At 39.5% G+C, this 21342-nt stretch overlaps 1 protein-coding gene across 1 annotated transcript; it reads left to right on the forward strand.

The window, feature by feature from the left end:
* Window positions 1–2570: 2570 nt before the first annotated feature.
* sh2d4ba (SH2 domain containing 4Ba) lies at window positions 2571–18182 on the forward strand (the record flags this gene model as incomplete). The annotated part of the gene is made up of 8 exons (XM_079440721.1): window positions 2571–2745; window positions 4016–4175; window positions 4492–4639; window positions 6793–6931; window positions 7864–8158; window positions 8792–8919; window positions 10316–10536; window positions 18090–18182. 8 exons carry the CDS (start codon window positions 2571–2573, stop codon window positions 18180–18182), a joined length of 1359 nt encoding a protein of 452 aa, XP_079296847.1.
* Between the last annotated feature and the right edge of the window lie 3160 nt (window positions 18183–21342).

Raw genomic sequence — 21342 nt, forward strand, 5'->3', positions numbered from 1 at the left:
TCCTGCAAAGTTTAGCTCCAACTCTAATCAAACATACCTGCCTTTAATTTTCACGGATCCTGAGGACCTTAATTAGTTGCTTCAGGTGTGTTTAATTAGAGTTGGAGCTAAGCTTTGCAGGACAGTCGATCGCTAGGAACAGGGTTGGACACCACTGCTTTACACAGATACAAAGTAAATGTAAGAATTTAACAACATAAAGATACAAATAAATAATTAATTCCAAACAAGTCAGCAGCATTATGTTTGCTTAAATAGCTTAAAGAATAAGTCAAAGTCTCTCTTGCAAAGGCATTAGCAGTGTACCGCAGGAGGACAGACTTAATGAAGAGAGCAATGGGCCCAGATGAACCCTAGATAGGACAACAGAGAGGTTTCTAATTACATTAGCAGTATCTCTCTCTCTGGGTGCGTGTGCCTGTTTGCTTGCTGAGGTGAGAGCGCAAAAGAAAGCGAGCGAGAGAGATCCAGTTGCATTATAGGTTGACAACAGCCCTTGTCCATTCAGCTGTGGGACATTTCTGACCTTCAGTGCATACCAGAGGCCCATCACAACATAGATGCAACCACACAAACCCTCATCATGGATCTGATGGGACACTATACCGCACCACTGTATTCACCGGCAATCAGCTGGCTGGCTCGACTCTTCAATGACACAGCGAGAAGCTCCATGCTGGCAGGACACAGAGGGATCTGAAGGAGTCAGAGCAGGTCAGTAAGATGAATAATACAGAAAAAGAGTGACCTAGGAACACAGACAGCAGAGTGCTGATGAATGCTAGCTATTGATTTTCTGTGTAGAAAACAACTGTTAAGAGTTTATGAGACATGTATTCATTTTTTGTGTTTTATTCTCTTTTTTGTATTTCTTGTATTAAGATGTTGATAAAATAGCTGTATTCTGTTTTTGAAAAATGAAAATGATACAGTGGAATGAACACTTTAAAAATACACCACTCTTCACAAGTTTGGAATCACATTTATTTATTTGAAGGAAACTCGTATTTCTATTCACCAATGTAACATTTAATTGTTTAACGAAAAGAAAAAGAGTTAACAGTACAACACAGTTCTCTGTTAATTTTACTTTTAAATGTCTATAAATATTTATACAATTTGATCATTATTGAATTAAACAATGAAAATGCTGTAAATTGTAAAATGCTAACTAATGTAACAAATGTAAGTACTTACCAGTAAAGTAATACCAAAAAATGTTTGAATCAAATAACTATTTTGTTTATTATTAAATCATAAAATGAGGCTTCAAAGTTATAGAAAAAAGCTTGTAGAAACGAATCAGTCTGTTGTTCTTTTGAGAAAGGTTCTTGCATACCCTACTATCTTAAAAGAAGAAAGAAGGCTGGATCTAATCAGTATAAAGTGAGAAGTGGATGGATGCACAACAACATGGGTACAAGCACATCAGGGTCCCTAGTTTGAGAAACAGCTCTCACTGGAGCTCAGCTGGCAGCCTCATTGAACAGTACTCAACAAAGACCAGCTTCATCTGCTTTAGTGGAGACTGAGATACTGGCCTTTTAGTGAAAATACAACATCTGGCACTGGCAAATAAAAGGGGTTACTTTTTATTTTGATAGTCCACTTTAGACATTCTACTAACTATAAGTAACTTTGTAACTACATGTCAACTAATTCTCATTCATTTGCAGCTACATATATACTAGCTCTCAGAGTAGACTGTTAGGTTAGGTTTAGGGTTAGTAGAATAAGTTGACATATATCTTGCAAAGTTTCTCATAGTCAGTATGTTGTATGCTGTGGACCCATCAAAATAAAGTGTTAGAAGATATTAAGCAGGCATTCTAATACTCTAATGAATGCTATCGACATGTATAGTTTCAAAGTTACTTACTGTTAGTAGAATGTCTAAAGTGGACTATCGAAAAATAAAGTGTTACCATAAAGAGAAATGGGAAGAATGAGCAAAAGAACAAAGACTGGATGGTAAATGAAAAGAAAAAAGTAGTATGGATGGTGAGCTGCTCCAGAAACTGTTTGAGCAGAAGGTCAATGAGAAGTGCCTTATACTATATATCATCGCAAATAGTCTATATAACAAATATTCTTTACATAAGGTAATGGATGAAAACTCGCTATTGTTTTAATAAATGTGTTTTATATAGAAATAGTCATCAACAATAATCAATAATTATTCCTGTAATTTGGATTGATTTAAGGCATCTTTGAGTAACAAAGTATCAATTAATTAATTTATGATAATTTTAATGTTTTGAACAGTGTGTTTATGACTTATATTCTGATACAACCTGCAAAATGTTTTGCCACAACTTCCTAAGAAATATTTCTAAAACCAACACATAAAAGTCAATATAAATAAATTGGGAGCTATGTTACTGTCTCGGGGCATTTGTAGTTGAAGACTCACTTAGGACTTATAGCTGTAAAACGTTGCAGGTTGTTCTAGGCAAACATGCTGAAATGGTAGTTAACTCTTCACCTTGTTTGACTCAAAGAATTCTGCTCCAAATATATATGGCAGTTCTCCCAGCGTGCCCCTGGAGAGGAGATTCTGGCAGTCCAGAATGATGCAACAGATCTTGAGAGACATGTTTGTCGATCCAGAGCTTCTGGATGAACTAAATGAGGAGCAGAGGCAGATTCTTTTCTACAAAATCCGTCAGGAGCAGGTGCGACGTTGGACGGAGCATGAGAGCCAAGAGGAAAACTGGGAAAGACCCCTGTTCGAGGAGAGAAATGGTGAGTCCGGCAAGGCTAACTTTCCTAGGCCTTCATGTATTCAGATAAAGTCTGCCATTTCTGGGTCCAAGCGCTCTATAAGATCCCAAGAGCAAACAACAATCATGGTGCGCTATTGTACTATTGAAAACTTTTACAGTGGTGGCCAAAATTATTAGAACACTAGTATTTTCACCAGCTAAAAAATGGTTATAAGTCAGTTATTTCTATCTTTTGCTGTAGTGTGTCAGTAGAAAATATCAGTTTACATTTATAAACATTCATTTTGCCATTAATTGTAATAATCCAGTGAGATTTTTGTTTGCACAAGGAGTCTGACAACAGCCAGTGCTCCACACAGAGATCTGATCTCATCATCATCCAGTCTGTCTGGAATGACGTGAAGAAACAGAACAAAATGAGACAGACTAAATTTAGAAGAACTGTGGCAACGTCTCCAAGATGCTTCAAGAAACCTCAGTGATCAAATAAAATAAAGCTCAGTGATAAAATAAATTCAAGATGGAAGACACCAATAGAAAAAACATTAAAATACACAGAAATATATTATTTTAACATTTGTCTGCGCAATGTATTTTTACCCTTTTTAGGGTATTAGTGTAACAACATGCAAACAGCACATGCTAACAGCAAACTCTATTGACACACGTGTCAAATCTTTTTTATTTGTATGTTGTAAAGGATTTCAAATCTGTAACTTAAGTTTCATGATGTTAGGATGGTGTCTTTGTAGGCAGCAATCAGCTCAAAACTACTGTTTAAATACTATTTGGTTAAAGAATCAGTTCACCTAAAAATGAGAATCCTGTCAATTACTCACCCTTGTGTTGTTTCAAAATGGATAAGACTTCCATTCAAATTCAGAACACAAATGAAAATATTTTTATTTTCTCATCATTTTTGTACATCCATTTAAATCCACCCAACCAAAACTTTGACACATCAAAAACTACAAAAACATATTGCAAAGGTTTCAAGTACTTTATTCCAAGTCATCTAAAGAGACATGATGGCTTTATATGATAAACAGATTTAATTTAGGCTTTTAGATAGAAACATTGATCAACACATTGAGCTCGTCAAATACCGTATGGAGACATGGATGAGTCTAACTTTTGGTTGCATTGATAAAAATATATTTATTTGTGTTTCAAAAATTAACATAAATCTTATGATTGAATGACCACCATTTGAATTTTTGGGTGAACTATATCACTTTAAAAATATAATCTAGTCTGGTTTTCACATCTGCCTTCATCACTGTCTCCAGAAAACAGAAAGAGTGTTCAGTGGCTGCAGGGCAGAGATGGCGAGGTTTGGGTCTGGGTAATGGGGGACGCCCCTGGAGACAAACCATACGAGATGATTGTCAAAGAGCTGATGGAGGAGAGAGCCAGGCGACAGGCTCAGTTAGAAGCCCAGGAGCTGTGGTGAGGATTGTGAGCTGAACACCAAATCCACGATGTTTATCTGTATCAACTGACAAGATTAGAAACTAGTTTCATTTCCAAAATAAAAACATAAAATATTAAATATTTTCCTGTAGAGATTTAGCATCATGCGTCAGGGTGCCACATAAAAATATAAGATTTATTTTGTTTATACAGAAAAATCATGTCATTCTTCCAAATATGCCTAAGGAAGCAAAACAATACACAGGCGTGAAAGTTAAATCAGGTTGTTTCAGGAATTTTCAAATCCTAGTTTATTAAAAGATTTTCCACCTTATTTCTGGTATTTTCCAAGGCGAAAGAAAGAAGAAGAAATAAAGCAAAAGTTCAGAGATGCCATCACAAAGGAAAAAGCACGCTTAGTTGCAGGAAAGTGGAAGGAAGAAGCCGAGGACAGGAAGGCAGCCAAGCGGGAGGAGGAACGGATACGGGAGAAACTAAAGGTGATTGATCAACAAAACCCTCAAAATTCTAAATGTGCTGCAAAATGAGAATGCACTAATTGGCCTCAGCAAGATAAAAAACGCATTCCACAAGGATCCAAACCATCTGCTAGAAAGTTAGGGGACTAACTTAGCAGTGGGAGTCACCAAACAATCCAAGTAATCAATTACTGGTAGGAGACCTGCAATGATGTCCACCTTTAGTGCCTAACATTCATTTGGTGGATGTTGTTTCCACCAAAGTCTCTGTAAATTATTTAGGTAAGTGTGTGGAACGGCTACAGTATGTGGAGGTGAGCCCTCTGTACTTCTATTCTCTCTACCTCCCTTTGAAAGACAGAGAACAATGAGGAAAACAACCAGGCAATCAATACTCAATCTGAAGCCAACAGGAGGGCAACTTGCTGCATCAACGACAAAAACCAGGGCCGAGTGCTTTTTTTAGTTCCCCAAAACAGTCTATGTACTTTTGTTTTGTCATGTTAGTCTTAGTTGCTTCCTAGTTTGAGACTAAATGAAACCGAAAATGTATTGCACAAAGCTGAAACTGCTTTTGGTTGATGTTGTGAAAATAGAAGTCATGTTAAAATGACAAATAAGAGTGAACAGAAAAATGAATAGGAGTAATCTATTAAAAATCTGCTTTAAAACACATTTCAAGCACTTAAAAATGTACTTGTCAATTAATATTAGTTTCAAAATCCTTTTATAGTATTTTCAAGAAACTTATATGCAAATGTAAGAAATATATACATTATACAATAACATTTCTGTACATCTACATGTGTGCGAACACATCTTGAACTTTTAAAAATGATTTACAATATATTTTTAAGTATTTTTTATAAATATCATGAATTCTTAATTCTTAAATATCATACGTTTTTGAGGAGTCACATGACATTTTACAAACTGAACTAAGTTGCCTTGTCATAATAAATGGCAAATTTCCTGACATGTCATGGGTCATCTCTAACTTCCTGCTGACCGCATTACATAAAAAAGATATTCAAACATCAATAGGCTGTGAAGTAGTTGTTTAATAAAAAAAATTTAAATGTATGCCTTCCAAAAGATATCAAACTTTACTTTGAAAAAAAAAACATATGCTATTGTATATGTGAATTTGTATTTTAATGCATTTTTAAAATGATATCATTGACCCAAAATCTAGATGCATGGTATTGTGGCAAGTCAAAAACATGTCAACTTTATAAGAATGAATAAGAATGTTTGGCTGTAGGAAAGTGAGGGCAGAGTCAATTAATCTTAGAGGAGATAAGATCCTATGGCATCTCCAATGCTGCAAGATTAGTTATTCAGAATTTGCACTGATGGCATTATCTTTTGTAAGAGGAAGAAAAAGAAAATGCTAGAACTTAGGAGGAGTCAGGGCAGACAAATGTGGCGGCATGACCGTTTTTCAATATTCACACTGCAGATTCCTAAAGAGGCCTTGATGGTTAGCCATGATTTGCAGCCTGGTAATGAGACCTTCTAAAGAAACTTGTCAAATATTAAAGAGCTCATTTATCACAGCCCACATATTATCCCTCTTACTGGAAAGTGCTGAGTCATTAAACTTTGAAGTGTTTCCCTCACAATACTCCTTAAGGAATCTTTAAAGAAAAAAAGCTGTCAAGGCACAACGGAAACAGAAGAGTGAAAAGAAAATGGGTGAACCTCTCAAAAGTTGTTCTAGTTAGACGTTCTTCAGTTATATGAGAAGACACTTCAATAAAGAGCAACTGTTGGCAAACTCAAAGACAAAGATCTCCATATTAAATGAACAAGAATGAACAATATTTTCCACAGCAACTTTCATGACCTAAACTTCAGTCATCTTTTTGGACTTATACTGGTCTAGACAAGGAGTGTCTGTTTTCAGATAACACCTCATTGGTAATTACCTTATGCCAATAATTACACGGCTTAAGTATCTCAAACAACCATGCTGCCACATGTTAGTGTCCTAGAGGATTAATTATTCAACCAAATGATTTCCATTTCAACACAGCTAATGAGCCACTGGTGCTAATTCAATAGGGCTGCAAGAGTTAGAACAACATACTGAGGCTAAGTAAGGAGTGAGGTGCATTTGATTTGTCAACACTCTCTCGGTCACAAAAAAAAATTGTGTTACTCTCACACAGAAACAAGAGGAAGAGGAGAGGCAGAGGGAAGAGGAGGAGATCAGACGTGCAGAGGAAAAAAGGGCGAAGGAGCTATATATGTCCCTTGAGCAAGAACAAAAAAGAAGTGAACAACGTGACAAAGAGTGGGAGGAACAATGTGAGTGAAGATGTTATTTCTTCATATACGTTTTCATCTGTCAAACCCCTTCTTCTCTTTATTATGCATGTCTCTTCTTAACATCTAAAAAAATCTATTTAGCCTGTTGTGTGAATGTAAAAAAAAAAAAAGGTTAAAAAAAATTAATCCTAAAAACCTGGTAGTCTGATAAATACCAGTTACCATGTTTATACATATATATATAAAGAAAGAGAGAGGGAGAGAGAGAGATGGTTATAAGTTAGTCAAGTTGTTTGGTTACACTTTACTTGAAGGGGTGTGCATAAGACTGGCATGACACCTTCATAATCATGACATGTCATGAATATGAAGGTTTTTTATGCATGTTTATGACAACTGTCATTAAGTGTCATTCGCTCAGTTATGTAATTTTTAATGCAAAGATTACATTGTTTGAAATGTCTTTGTTATGGGTTAGGGGTAAGGGTGAGGTAGGGGTAGGTTAGGGTTAGGTCAAATAATGTCATCTTTGCATTAAAAATGACATAACTGAGCGAATGACACTTAATGACAGCTGTCATAAACATGCATAAAACCTCCTTCATATTCATGACGTGTCATGTCATGATTATGAAGGTGTCATGTCAGTCTTATGCACACCCCTTCAAGTCAAGTGTTACCAGTTGATTTTTAAACATGGTAACTAGTTAATCTAGTCAATGTTCAATCAGTTTACCTAGTTAATGTTCTACCTGGTATAAAACTGTATACTAGCTAGTTTGTTGCTACAAAGACAGTCTAGCTTAGACCAGCTAGAAACCAAATCACTCTTCCAAATCACACTTTCCACAGCTTTTATAAATATTATATAAGTTATATAAGCTGGATTTTCCAGCAAAGTTGAATGCAATCCATCCTTTCTTACTTTTTCTCCATCCGACCATCTATTCTTTCTACTTCTTCCTCTGTAGTACGTCGCTCCAAAGAAGCTGATGAGGCGATGACAAGAAAGGCTCGCTGGGCAAGAGATGAGTATAAGCGCCAGTCACTACGGGCCATAGAGAAAGGCCACGTTGCTGGCCTGAGTGGCCATTTCCAGAAACAAGCCAACCGGAGACACAGTACTTTCATTGAACCATCTGTTAGTCCTGTTTCTAGGAATGAAGTTCGTCCCAGGCCCAGCCTTCAGCGTGCAGAACCTCCTCTGTACCGACGCAGACAAAGCCGAAGACATAGTACAACAGCAACACAACCACTAATAGACAGGTAACCATTCTGTAGAGAAATAACAGTATGTGATACTGAATATACAGTAGATTATATTATATTCAAGTGCTTTAAGCAAATATTTATTTATTTGGAACACACAAACATTAGAATTCTGGCTGATATGGATAATTATTCTCATGTTATCACTAATAACCAATAAATGGCTAATATTAAAATCTGTACTATTTTATTTTGTATTCAGCAGACATTTTAATTCCAAAGCGACTCACATTAGGTAATAAAAAAACAATCATTTGTTTGAAAAATTACAAGTTAATTTAGGCATATTAAATTTATATCGTAGAGCATTAAAATGGATATGTTTTAATTTGCTAAAGATTACATTTACCAGTCACCCTTACATATGTGTGCATAAAAAGAAGAAATGCTTTAGACCACCCTAAGCTGGTTTGTGGGTCTTAGCTGGTTTAAGCTGGTCTAGCTGATCTCTCAGACTGTCCAAGCCCATGTTCAGTTGGTTCAGCTGCTATCCCAACCTTAAATGCATCTTGTTGACCAGATTGAGAGACCATCTAAGACCACCAAACCAAAGGCTAGTCCTTTCAAAAGAATTATGCATTAGATCAAGAACTGTGTAATTCTGTAAATTAGTGCTTTTTTTCCTACTAGCCCTGCATGGGTGCAAACACCACGGCCCAGTTCCAGGGAAATGGTTATTCTCTGGTTCACTGAAGAGCAGAAACCAAAACAAGCAGGATACGAACGGAATGGCAATGCTATCGCACCGTGGTTCCACGGTAAGGTTTCTTAATGACCTCTCTGGTGTCTCCTGTTATCCGATACAAAGCTTTAAAATCCATGATCACCTGTTAAGTTGTGTGTAACATGAATAGCTTGCCAATGTCAGCATTAATTGCAGAATGTGGTTGACGACTACCGTCCCGTAAGCAAGTGGAAAACATGAGTAGTTTTAGCAAAGCAGACATATACTAGCACCTCTCAAGCAGATAACAGATCCCTGCCCTTTTAGCCTCTTGTACACACTACCACCAAGATCCACAAGGAGAGAGAAATGTAGTGTGGAATATGCAGCCCTTGTTTTGAAACCAGAAACTAGCCGACCAACAGATGGAGAGCGGTGGTGTGTGTGTCTGAGTCTACTTGTGCATGGACAGACAGTAGAGAGAAATTGAGGGGGAGTGCTCAATAATTCAAAGGCTTTGCTAGGCTAATTACTGGCATGAGTCCTGCAGCTTTGTCATGTTAGAATGGGTTACAGTGTGTGACTCCTGGTTAAATGACAAGAGAGCAGATTAATAGGCTTGTGAGTGTCGGAAATTCCAACGGAATGTGGGCCAAACATCAGTCTGTGTGATTCTGAATAGATGCATCTAGATAAGAGGACAGACGCACACTCATTCATACCCTTACTGACACACACATACACAAGCCACGGTGTCGATTTACACCAACACTGCTGGTAGAGATACATGGAAAAAGCATGCTATACCACTTTCTATCTGGCACCTGACGACTCCATTACAGAGATAACAAGATTACAATGGAAACAATGCTGAAATACCTACACAACTACTCTTTATTTGTTACCCTTGTGGAAAAAGATGTTTGCTTAATTGCAGATAATATTAGCATGAACTCATGACTATAATTAAAGTATACTTTTAAAAAGTGCATTTTGTAATGATGTCAAATAAAAGTTGCTTCAAAGAAGTACACTTATTGTGATGTGATGTGTACTTGATTAGAATTTTAACTGTTGTGTGTTATTCAGTATTACACACAGAAAATATATTTTAAGCATACTAAATTACAGCTTTAGCTTACAAATGTGTAAATGAAAACATATTTAAAAACATGACATACAAGTTTCAATAGAACTAGCCATAAATGTTTGTCAGTACATTCAACTGTAACCATATTTCAATAGACAATAAGAAACTGCATAAATTTAAACTAAAATAATACATTTTGATTTAATTCCAAATAACATACAATTAAATGTCTGGCCTGTTTACCCTTTTCACAAGGGTAGACATGCCAGTGTTTGTGAGCTGCCTTGCTTAATATCAACAAAAAATTGTTTTGAATTAGTGTACACATAATTAACAGCATTTTAAATAAAAGTTTATAATGCTACTCCACTGACAGTTTACTGTGATGTCTATGCTGAAGGTATCATCTCCCGAGAGGACTCAGAGACACTGCTTATGAATGCTGCTGAGGGCTCTTTCTTGGTTAGGGTCAGTGAGAGGATATGGGGCTACACACTGTCCTATCGCACAGCCAGCGGTTTCAAGCATTTCCTTATCGATGCTTCTGGGGATTTTTACAGCTTTCTGGGTGTGGACCAAAACCGTCATGCTACCCTTGCTGACCTCATCGACTTCCACAAGGTAAAAGTGCAGTAATAGTGTGTGACACATGGGTAAATGGATTTTTACCTGAAGAATGCAAAAGATAAAAACATTTCTTTACACCAACCAAAATACACTTAAAATAGTTGATATGAATCGTTAACAATAAATAGAAAATAACGTAATTTTCTGTACTTTTTCAGAACAAAAGCTTAAAGTTCTGTTATCATTTACTCACCGTCATCTTGTTCCAAGGCAGTGCATGTCCAGACTGCTCTTTTCCATTCAATGAAATTGGACGGATGAGGCTTAAGGAATTAAGCTTCAAAAAAAGTCAAAGCACAACAAAAACATGATAACATAAAGTACTCCATACAGGGCTGTTAAACCCATTAGTCAAAATTCTTAGTGCACTTCATAGTCCTTTGGACGACGTCGATTTATCAACTCAAACGTTTTAGTGAAGAACTTGGTGAAGAACTAGGGCTTGTGCCAAGGTCAGAAGCAGTGGCGTAGCCTAGGCCCCCTCATTTACATGTCCGGCCTCCTCGGATTTCAAATTTTTTTAATCCTTTATCACACTTCTGCGTTTGAAAAGGGAAGAGTCAAATAGTAGCGCGGGGTCGTTCACATGTCCCGCCTACAAATGCGTGGAAAACGCTCGGCGCTTCTCTTTCTCCCTCTTTCAAAGCGCTCTGTAGCTCGCGTGCTATGCTTGCGCTCCAGTGGCGTTTGCCGTTGCTACGCAACCTAGACACGTGCTCTCCGAGAAGAAGACGCGGAAGTTTCAGCAAAGGATAAATGGATTTCCAGCACTAAAAAAAAAATCGTTTGCCCTCTGCTACTAAATTTATTTATAATGGCTATCCCTGTACAGCTATGATCAGCTGTTCTTCCATCTCAGCCCCTAAAAGAACTTGCGCTGCAGCCTCTATCAATGGCGGTGTCCATAGCACGGTATTGTTGTGGATTATTTATGTAGAATTCATCACAGATACATCTTCTAAAGACACTAATCTCCGTTTACAACAATTAATTGAGTGAGTATTATGAAACATGGAATATGTTGTCACGACATCCCGATGCTTATTTTGTGACTTAAACAGAAGCGTGCAAACCATACTGTATGTGTAACTGTCAGGGTTGGGTAAAGGGATGAGGCGAGGACTCAGTGGTGCAGGAGAATGGGCTTTTTATTAGTCAAAAATAAAACAAAACTAACCAAAACTACCCCGTAGGGGAAAAACAGGACAGCTGGCACGCTTGGCAAGGCAGGATCAGCACACGACAGGGTAGCATTGATGACGAACTGGCACAGGACTGCAAACACAAGGAGATTATAAAGGGAGCAAATAAGGAGGGTAACGAGATGAACACAGATGGGGCAAATTAACCAATAATCAGGTAACAAGATTACTCAAAATGGCGGCACGGTCAGACGCAGCGGCTGCTCTGGGTCCCAAAGACAGTGCTTTTACGTCTTTTAATGTCGTCTGCTGGAGCCGGACCTTGAGACCACGGCTTCGCCTACTGACGCTACCCGCACAAGGCAGCGTCGCAAGCGGTGTGAGAGAGGACAGAAGCGCGGTAAGCGCGGAGGTATACGAGCTAGGCTAAGGGCTAACCCCACAAGACCGGCTCTTTCAACACTCATGCTCTCAAACGTTCGCACTCTGGAAAACAATCTGGACTTAATTCAACTCAGTCGGTCTACACAGCATGAGGCAAGGGATTGTTGTGTGTTTGTTTTCACCGAAACATGGCTAAACGACAACATCCCGGACTCCGCCATTCAGCAGCACAGGCTAACCAGCTTCCGAGCGGATAGAGATTCATCACTGTCTGGTAAGACCCGCAGAGGTGGCTTGTGTGTGTATATCAACAAAGACTGGTGTAACAACGCTGCGATATTATCAAAACACTGTTCATCGCTGGTCATCGAGTTTATGTTTGTGAAGTGTCGACCGTTCTATCTGCCGCGGGAGTTCACGGCCATTGTTATCGTCGCGGTTTACATTCCTCCGTGTGCAAACGCTAAGGATGCGCTTCGTGAACTGTATAGCGCCATCAGTGAACAACAAACAGCAAACCGCTTCTCAAACTTGCCAAACCGGTTCAAAAACTCATCACAATTTGGCCAAATGATGCTACCTCAACACTACAGGACTGCTTTCAGTGCACAGACTGGAACATGTTTAAAGAGGCAGCCACCTACAACAACCACACAGACCTGCATGAGTACACTGAAACTGTGACTGCTTACATCAAAAAGTGCACTGATGATGTGTCACCAACACCATCACCACACGTGCAAACCAGAAGCCATGGATGACAGCAGCGGTTCGTGGGCTGCTAAATACCAGAGATGAAGCATTCAGATCAGGAGATAAAGCAGCCCACAAAACAGTGAACAACAAACAGCAAACCGCTTCTCAAACTTGCCAAACCGGTTCAAAAACTCATCACAATTTGGCCAAATGATGCTACCTCAACACTACAGGACTTACATCAAAAAGTGCACTGATGATGTGACAGTCACCAACACCATCACCACACGTGCAAACCAGAAGCCATGGATGACAGCAGCGGTTCGTGGGCTGCTAAATACCAGAGATGAAGCATTCAGATCAGGAGATAAAGCAGCCCACAAAACAGCAAGAGCCAATCTGTCCTGTGGCATTAAAATTGCAAAACAGTCATATGCTCAAAAAATCAACAATCACTTCACAGACAGCAGAGACACACGGAGCCTGTGGCAAGCAATTCAGACCATCACTGACTACAAGCCCCCGCCACAGGCCTGTGATGATGACACATCCCTCCCCGATGCACTCAACCACTTTTATTCATGGTTTGAAATGCAGAATGACATGCCTGCACAAAAACTGCCCACACCTCCCAACGACCGAGCGCTCTGTCTGTCTCCAGCCGACGTAAGGAGGACCCTATCTAGGATTAACCCACGCAAGGCTGCAGGTCCTGACAACATACCTGGCCGTGTTCTGAGAGACTGTGCTGCAAAGCTGACAGATGTACTTACAGATATCTTTAACACCTCGCTGAGCCAGGCAGTCGTCCCCACATGTCTCAAATCCACAACAATCATACCGGTACCAAAGAAATCACCTGTGTCCTGTCTAAATGACTACTGTCCCATAGCACTGACTCCAATCATGATGAAGTGCTTTGAGAAGTCAGTCAGTCAGTCCATGTCGGCCACAACACCTCGAGCACTACCACACTGAGCACAGGTGCCCCACAAGGGTGTGTACTCAGCCCGCTGCTCTTCACACTGCTGACCATACGACTGCACTGCCAAGTTCAGCTCCAACCACATCAAGTTTGCTGATGACACAACAGTGGTAGGTCTCATCAGCAACAACGATGAAACGCACTACAGAGAGGAAGTGGCACAGCTGGCTGAATGGTGTGGCACTAACAATCTGTCCCTCAATGTGGAGAAGACAAAGGAGGTTGTGATGGACTTCAGGAGAAAGCCCCACTGACCATCGACAGCTTGACTGTGGAGAGAGTCAGCAGCACTAAATTCCTGGGGGTGCACATCACAGAGGATCTCACCTGGACCACCAACACCATGTCACTTTTTCCGCCGGCTGAAAAGAGCAAGTCTCCCTCCACCCATCCTCACCACATTCTACAGGAGCACGATTGAGAGTGTGCTGACCAGCTGCATCACTGTCTGGTACGGGAACTGCAGTGCTGCTGACTGCAAGACCCTCCAGCGGACAGTGAACACAGCTGCAAAGATCATCGGTGCCCCTCTCCCCTCCATCCTGAACATTTTCCTTATACGATGCTCCAGCAAAACCAACAGCATCCTGAAGGACTCCACCCATCCCTCCCACAGTCTCTTCCAGCTCCTACCATCAGGAAGACGGTACCGGAGCATCAGAGCCCGCTCCGCCAGACTGCTCAACAGCTTTTTCCCCCAGGCTGTGAGAGCCCTGAACTCAAACCACCCCGTCCGCCTCTGAAACCCCATGCAAACCCCTACCTCCTGAAACATGGACCACCCCCCACCCCAAACCTTACCACACCAAAGAAAAAAACTGTATGAACTTTTTTTGTGCAATTCGAAGTATGCTACACGCAGGTGAGTGGGTCTGTACAAACCACCTGTAGTAACACACTCTCCTCTATGTGCACTGGACACTTAAGACTCAGCAATATGTATGTTTACATGCTCATGCATTACAAATCATCCTGCACTGCTCCCCAACCAGCTGCTTGACTCAAAATGTTTCTCTTTGCACATGTACAGTATTTATGTGAAGCATTCGTATAGTTTGTATTTTTTCTATTTTTTTAGCTTGTATAGGATAAATATTTATATATAGTATACTTATAGTTAAAATCTGTCAGTAGGTTAGTTTGTGTATAGGTTTATAGTGAATATAGTGATTATAGTGCAGCTAATGAGAACACTCATAAGCCATGTGTTCACACAAGACATAACAACATGAAAGCACGCAGCCAATGAAATACACGAGCTGCGTGCCACACAGCACAAGACATAACATGAATGCACGCAGCCTATAAAAACACAAACTATGCAACACCAAACACAACACATGTGGACAAGAGCGCGTGCAGCCGAGCGAACTCGAGCCGCATGCTCACACAATGAGACAGAACATGGAGCGCGAGTATCCAAACCCCGACACGAAACCGAAACTCAAGACATGAGTGCTGGGATCCGAACACCACGCTCCGACACAAAACAAGGCACGTAGACGAGAGAGCGCATGGCTCGAGCAGTACACTTGAAGCCGCGCTCACATGAAAACAGTACATGACGGGAGAGTCAGGGCTCTGTCACAAAATGAATAACAATAGGCCGCAGTGACAGAACCCTGACCGTATAGGCAATTCTTCACTGTCTGATCACCTTTCATTACAGAACAGCGAGAAAACGATAACATGCCATTAAAAAGCATTAGAATTAGCCAAAGCTTAAAACATTATTTATGAATAATGGCTTTAATTATTTATGGCTTTATAGAAGGATTAAATTAAAGGTTTAAGACAAACTTGTTGTATTAAATATAATACTCACATTTTTCATGCGCTGACTTTATGATTTAAATAAAGAAATATTTCCAGCCCATAGACGATAACTAAAAATAAGTTTGATCATCTTAATCGAGTTATATTGTACGTGATTGCGTGCAGCGATTGAATGTCATTATACTGTGAACAATATTAATCACAATAAATATAATGAAAAAATAAACAAAATAGTATTAAAAATAAAATTAAATCAGCCCAAGTATTCACGCGAATAGGCCTATAAACCAGGCTTTAACTGTCATGCAGTATAAACGCGCTGCTATTCAGCTTCCACACAAACACTTGAAAATGCGCACATTTAATATTCACATTGTAGCCTACATGTAATATAGAGTGGTCCCCTCAAAGAAAGCATAGGCTATCGACATGAGGGTGATTCAATTATGAGAGAATTTACATTTTTGGATGGTGTAGCGATAGCCTATACTTTTAAGGTTCGCAGTTCAGTAGGAAACATTAGTCCAGTCGCTCACTCAATCTATTTGCAGTTGGTTGTTATTAAAGCAAAGAGTTGCAATCGAATGAAACAACCGTCCTATCATTTGCCATGAAAAACTTATGTTTTGGACATGTATTGTAAAGTAAATAAATGATGGCAGAATGTGCCTTTGCCAATAAACTGCCTTCAGTTGTTTGGAAATTAACAATTATTTGCTTGTGCTGCCATTTAGTGCTTGTAAGTTTTCATCATGCTCCACAACGTTTTTACTGTGGAGAAGCTCTGATGCCCAGATACATGACAGCATGTGCAGGATTAAAGTTTGGTTCATCTTAAAGTCTCTGTATCTCTAAAAGTGCTGCAACATCACAACATTTTAGGAATGGATTAGGAGCCAGGGCTGATTTCCGAGTCAAACATTGTAATGTAATCTGTACTAAAGCAAATTTCAATAGCTGAGAGCTTGCCTTGGCATCTCCACAAACCTTCAGCATAGCCTGTGTAACCATGGATACATATTTCACTTTCTGGAATGCTGTCAAAGTTGGAGTCACAAACTGTGAAATCTCTGACATTAGTTACATGCAAATGCAGGCAACGTTGTACAACTGTCAACAAGCGTTCCCGCATCACGCCTCTGCAAGATGGTAAAAACAAATAAAAAACACTGTAGAGAATCTGTCTACTTATATATGAAAATTACATCGGGTTTAGCTCAGATAGAAAAACATTCAGAATTCAATGACAATCACTGAATGAATAAAAAAGCAAGTCAGATTTACACAGCAGCACTGGAAACAAGACTGCCCTCACTATTTCAGGCCACATTTGACTCATGTTTGAATATGTAAAATAGATCGAATGACATGTAGCATGCTCCTATTTAGCATAAGATGATTTTCAGCCATTTTTGTATCAGAAACCAGACTTTAAATCTTGTGCTCATCCAACAACAACCTTGCACTCAACACCCAGAAGACCAAAGAGCTGATTGTAGACCACCGGCGGACTAAGAAGGACCACACACACACTCCCATCTACATTGATGGGGCCGAAGTGGAGCGCGTGGCGAGCTTCAAGTTTCTTGGTGTCCATCTCTCTGAGGATCTCTCCTGGACCCTCAATACCTCCACCCTGATCAAAAAGGCACGACAGCGCCTTTACTTCCTTAGGAAATTAAGGGAAGCTCACCTGTCCCCCCACATCCTGCTGAACTTTTACCGTTGCACTGTTGAAAGCATACTCACAAACTGCATCACAGTGTGGTACGGCAACTGCACTGTTTCGGACCAGAAAGCCCTCCAGCGGGTGGTGAAAACTGCCCAATACACCACTGGTGTCGTGCTACCCTCCATCAAAGACATTTACCACAAACGCTGCCTAAGGAGAGCGAAAAGTATCATCAAAGACTCCTCTCACCCCAGTCACAAACTGTTCACTCCTCTCCCATCTGGGAGACGTTATAGGAGTCTTCGCTGCCGCACCAACAGACTCAGGAACAGTTTCTTTCCCTCAGCTGTCAGCCTACTGAACTCCAATCTCAGGCGCTGAACACTACACCCAAGATGGACCACCTAATGGTTTAAAAAAAAATGGCACTGTTCAACAACCTGTCTGCACTCCTCACCCACAATGTTCTTTTATTTCCTGCTATTTTGCACATTTCTGATATTTGCACATTCCCTTGCACATTTCTACCTCCGGATGCCGTGAAGGTCATTGGCCATATATAAACATATGCTACTTACATACCTCTCTTTATAATGCACCTTCTGTTTAAATTTCCTTGCAACCTAAGTTGTATGTACAGTCATTTGCACTGAGCTAGTCTCTCCACATCTACCTCATAACTCGCACTATATGTCATAAAACAATGTATATACACATTTTTATATCTATTTATAAACCTTGTTATTTGCACTTCTGGTTAGATGCTAACTGCATTTCATTGGCTCTGTACTTGTACTCTGCACAGTGACAATAAAGTTGAATCTAATCATCTAATCTAATCTAATTAGAATGCACAATACACTTAAAAATGGCAACATCTGTCTATTCTCAGGAAGAAATCATCACAACTACAGGGAAAGAGCTGCTGCTGGATGCCTGCAAGCGGAGTGGGCCCTCTGTGGACTTCGGAGGGCTTTTCCCATGACTCCTTACACGCTAAAGACTTCGAAAGGTAAATCTCTGTAGGGCAGCTAATGTAGCAGGGTGCTCACCGCATTTCAAAGAACATGGACAAAAATAACCAAGACTTCTGGTCCTCATGTTCTGCTTCTGAGTTACAATGCCTTATGATCAGGCCTCAACGGAAAGACTTTTTTTCTGTGCTAATTTTTAAGGAAAATATGTAGAATTCTGGTTTTATACATTGTGAATGTGTTAAATGATGCAGATTATACTAATTATGTAGAAATGTGTGGCACTGTTTTTCTGCGCTGATTTTTAATGAAAATATGAAGAATTCTCGGTTTATACATGGTAAAATGAAGCAGATTATACAAATTATACACAGATGTGTAAAACGTTTTAAGAATTTCTTTGCATTTTCTGTGATGATTTTTAAGAAAAATATGTAGAATTCTGGTTTCAAACTTGGTAAAAATATGTTTGTGTTCTTTGAGACTTTTTTAAAAAAACATCCACTGATTTTTAAGGAAAATTTGTAAAATTCTGATTTTAAACATGAATCAAATGATACTAATTATGTACAAATGTGTAGACACAAACTAGCCTGATGTAAAGGAACTATGCATGGATCCGGGTTTTCTGTAGATGAAAAGCCATTAGTGATCAATTTTCTGCTCTTTTCTGTAATTATTTAGTCAAATGCATTCATGTAGTGCAAGCATAATGTATCTGAAATAGAACTATTATTTTCTGCTCTTTATAACAGATGTGATGTGAAAAGATATGTAAATTAGAACCAGTGTGGACACTGAAACAATGCATTCAAAGAAAGTGTGACTAAGGAAGGTCTGATTTAACAACAACAGGAAAAGACTGTTTCCTCAGTCCATCCTTTAATTGTACTGTAGCTTTTTCCATGAGAGAGATAGTCGCTCTGTATCTTCCACTGAGAGAAATCAGATCTTCTATACTTCTGACCCAGCAAAATACACTCACCTAAAGGATTATTAGGAACACCATACTAATACTGTGTTTGACCCCCTTTCGCCTTCAGAACTGCCTTAATTCTACGTGGCATTGATTCAACAAGGTGCTGAAAGCATTCTTTAGAAATGTTGGCCCATATTGATAGGATAGCATCTTGCAGTTGATGGAGATTTGTGGGATGCACATCCAGGGCACGAAGCTCCCGTTCCACCACATCCCAAAGATGCTCTATTGGGTTGAGATCTGGTGACTGTGGGGGCCATTTTAGTACAGTGAACTCATTGTCATGTTCAAGAAACCAATTTGAAATGATTCGAGCTTTGTGACATGGTGCATTATCCTGCTGGAAGTAGCCATCAGAGGATGGGTACATGGTGGTCATAAAGGGATGGACATGGTCAGAAACAATGCTCAGGTAGGCCGTGGCATTTAAACGATGCCCAATTGGCACTAAGGGGCCTAAAGTGTGCCAAGAAAACATCCCCCATACCATTACACCACCACCACCAGCCTGCACAGTGGTAACAAGGCAGGATGGATCCATGTTCTCATTCTGTTTACGCCAAATTCTGACTCTACCATCTGAATGTCTCAACAGAAATCGAGACTCATCAGACCAGGCAACATTTTTCCAGTCTTCAACCGTCCAATTTTGGTGAGCTCGTGCAAATTGTAGCCTCTTTTTCGTATTTGTAGTGGAGATGAGTGGTACCCGGTGGGGTCTTCTGCTGTTGTAGCCCATCCGCCTCAAGGTTGTGCGTGTTGTGGCTTCACAAATGCTTTGCTGCATACCTCGGTTGTAACGAGTGGTTATTTCAGTCAAAGTTACTCTTCTATCAGCTTGAATCAGTTGGCCCATTCTCCTCTGACCTCTAGCATCAATAAGGCATTTTCGCCCACAGGACTGCCGCATACTGGATGTTTTTCCCTTTTCACACCATTCTTTGTAAACCCTAGAAATGGTTGTGCGTGAAAATCCCTGTAACTGAGCAGATTGTGAAATACTCAGACCGGCCCGTCTGGCACCAACAACCATGCCACGCTCAAAATTGCTTAAATCACCTTTCTTTCCCATTCTGACATTTAGTTTGGAGTTCAGGAGATTGACTTGACAAGGACCACACCCCTAAATGCATTGAAGCAACTGCAATGTGATTGGTTGATTAGATAATTGCATTAATGAGAAATTGAACAGGTGTTCCTAATAATCCTTTAGGTGAGTGTATGTGCACATCACCCTACAGAGGGTCAATGGTCTTTTTTATTTGTTCGCAATATGTTCCCACTCCATCTGCCCTGCCAGAAAAGGCCATAATGGGACTTTTTATAGGACGGATTGTCAAAGGTGTTCAATCTTATGTAGAGGTGACCGTGAAATGGCAAAGTTAGCAAGAAGATCCCAGTTCTGTTTTATCACCGTTGAGCAAGACACTCCAGGTTTCTCCAGGATGATTGTGCTTGTAATTAGTGTGCTTTAAGTCACTTTGAACTGGAAAACGCCACTACTAAATAATAAGAGAGATGCGTTTTATGTAGTATGAGATGTAGTTTTATGGGCTGAAAAGTCACACAAGGGTTGTGGCAAATGTACCACACTGCAGGTTTTTTCAAGAAGTGGACCTTTCTGACCTGAAAGTCTGATGCTCGCATGTCATAACTCAGAGCAAAGTTTGAACTTTAAAGGCTGGTTTTATGTTACATTATGTTGTTTTTTTGTCCCTGCTCCAGGCAATTTTCTAATAAAGCCCTGGGGAAACTTTCCTACTTTAATTGCTCCAGTCATTCTACCATATTTCTACAACAATCGATTACTTTAATGAATTGTTTCTTTATGAAGAAAATTTATCTGTGTATAAGTTCGTAATTATCAGTGCGAAAAGATATTCGCAACACATTTTTCTTCCATAATGATGCATTTCTAAAATTAAATAGAATATTTAACAATTACAAAATGTAAATAAATTATTAAAAATAAACAAATTCAAATTTAAATAGTTAAGTTATTTTAAATAGTAATCATGTTTCAATTTAATAATTTTACTGTTTTACTGTATTTTTGATCAAATAAATGCAGTCTTGGTGAGCATAAGACATTTTTTAAATAAACTCAAGAATTCTATTGCTTTTTACTGATAAGTTTTCACTAAGTTGTCTGTATGTGTATTGTGTTGTGCAAAGTGATGAACTGCTTTAAA

This window comes from Barbus barbus (assembly GCF_936440315.1).
Source record: "Barbus barbus genome assembly, chromosome: 18".
Classification (NCBI taxonomy): Eukaryota; Metazoa; Chordata; class Actinopteri; order Cypriniformes; family Cyprinidae; genus Barbus; species Barbus barbus.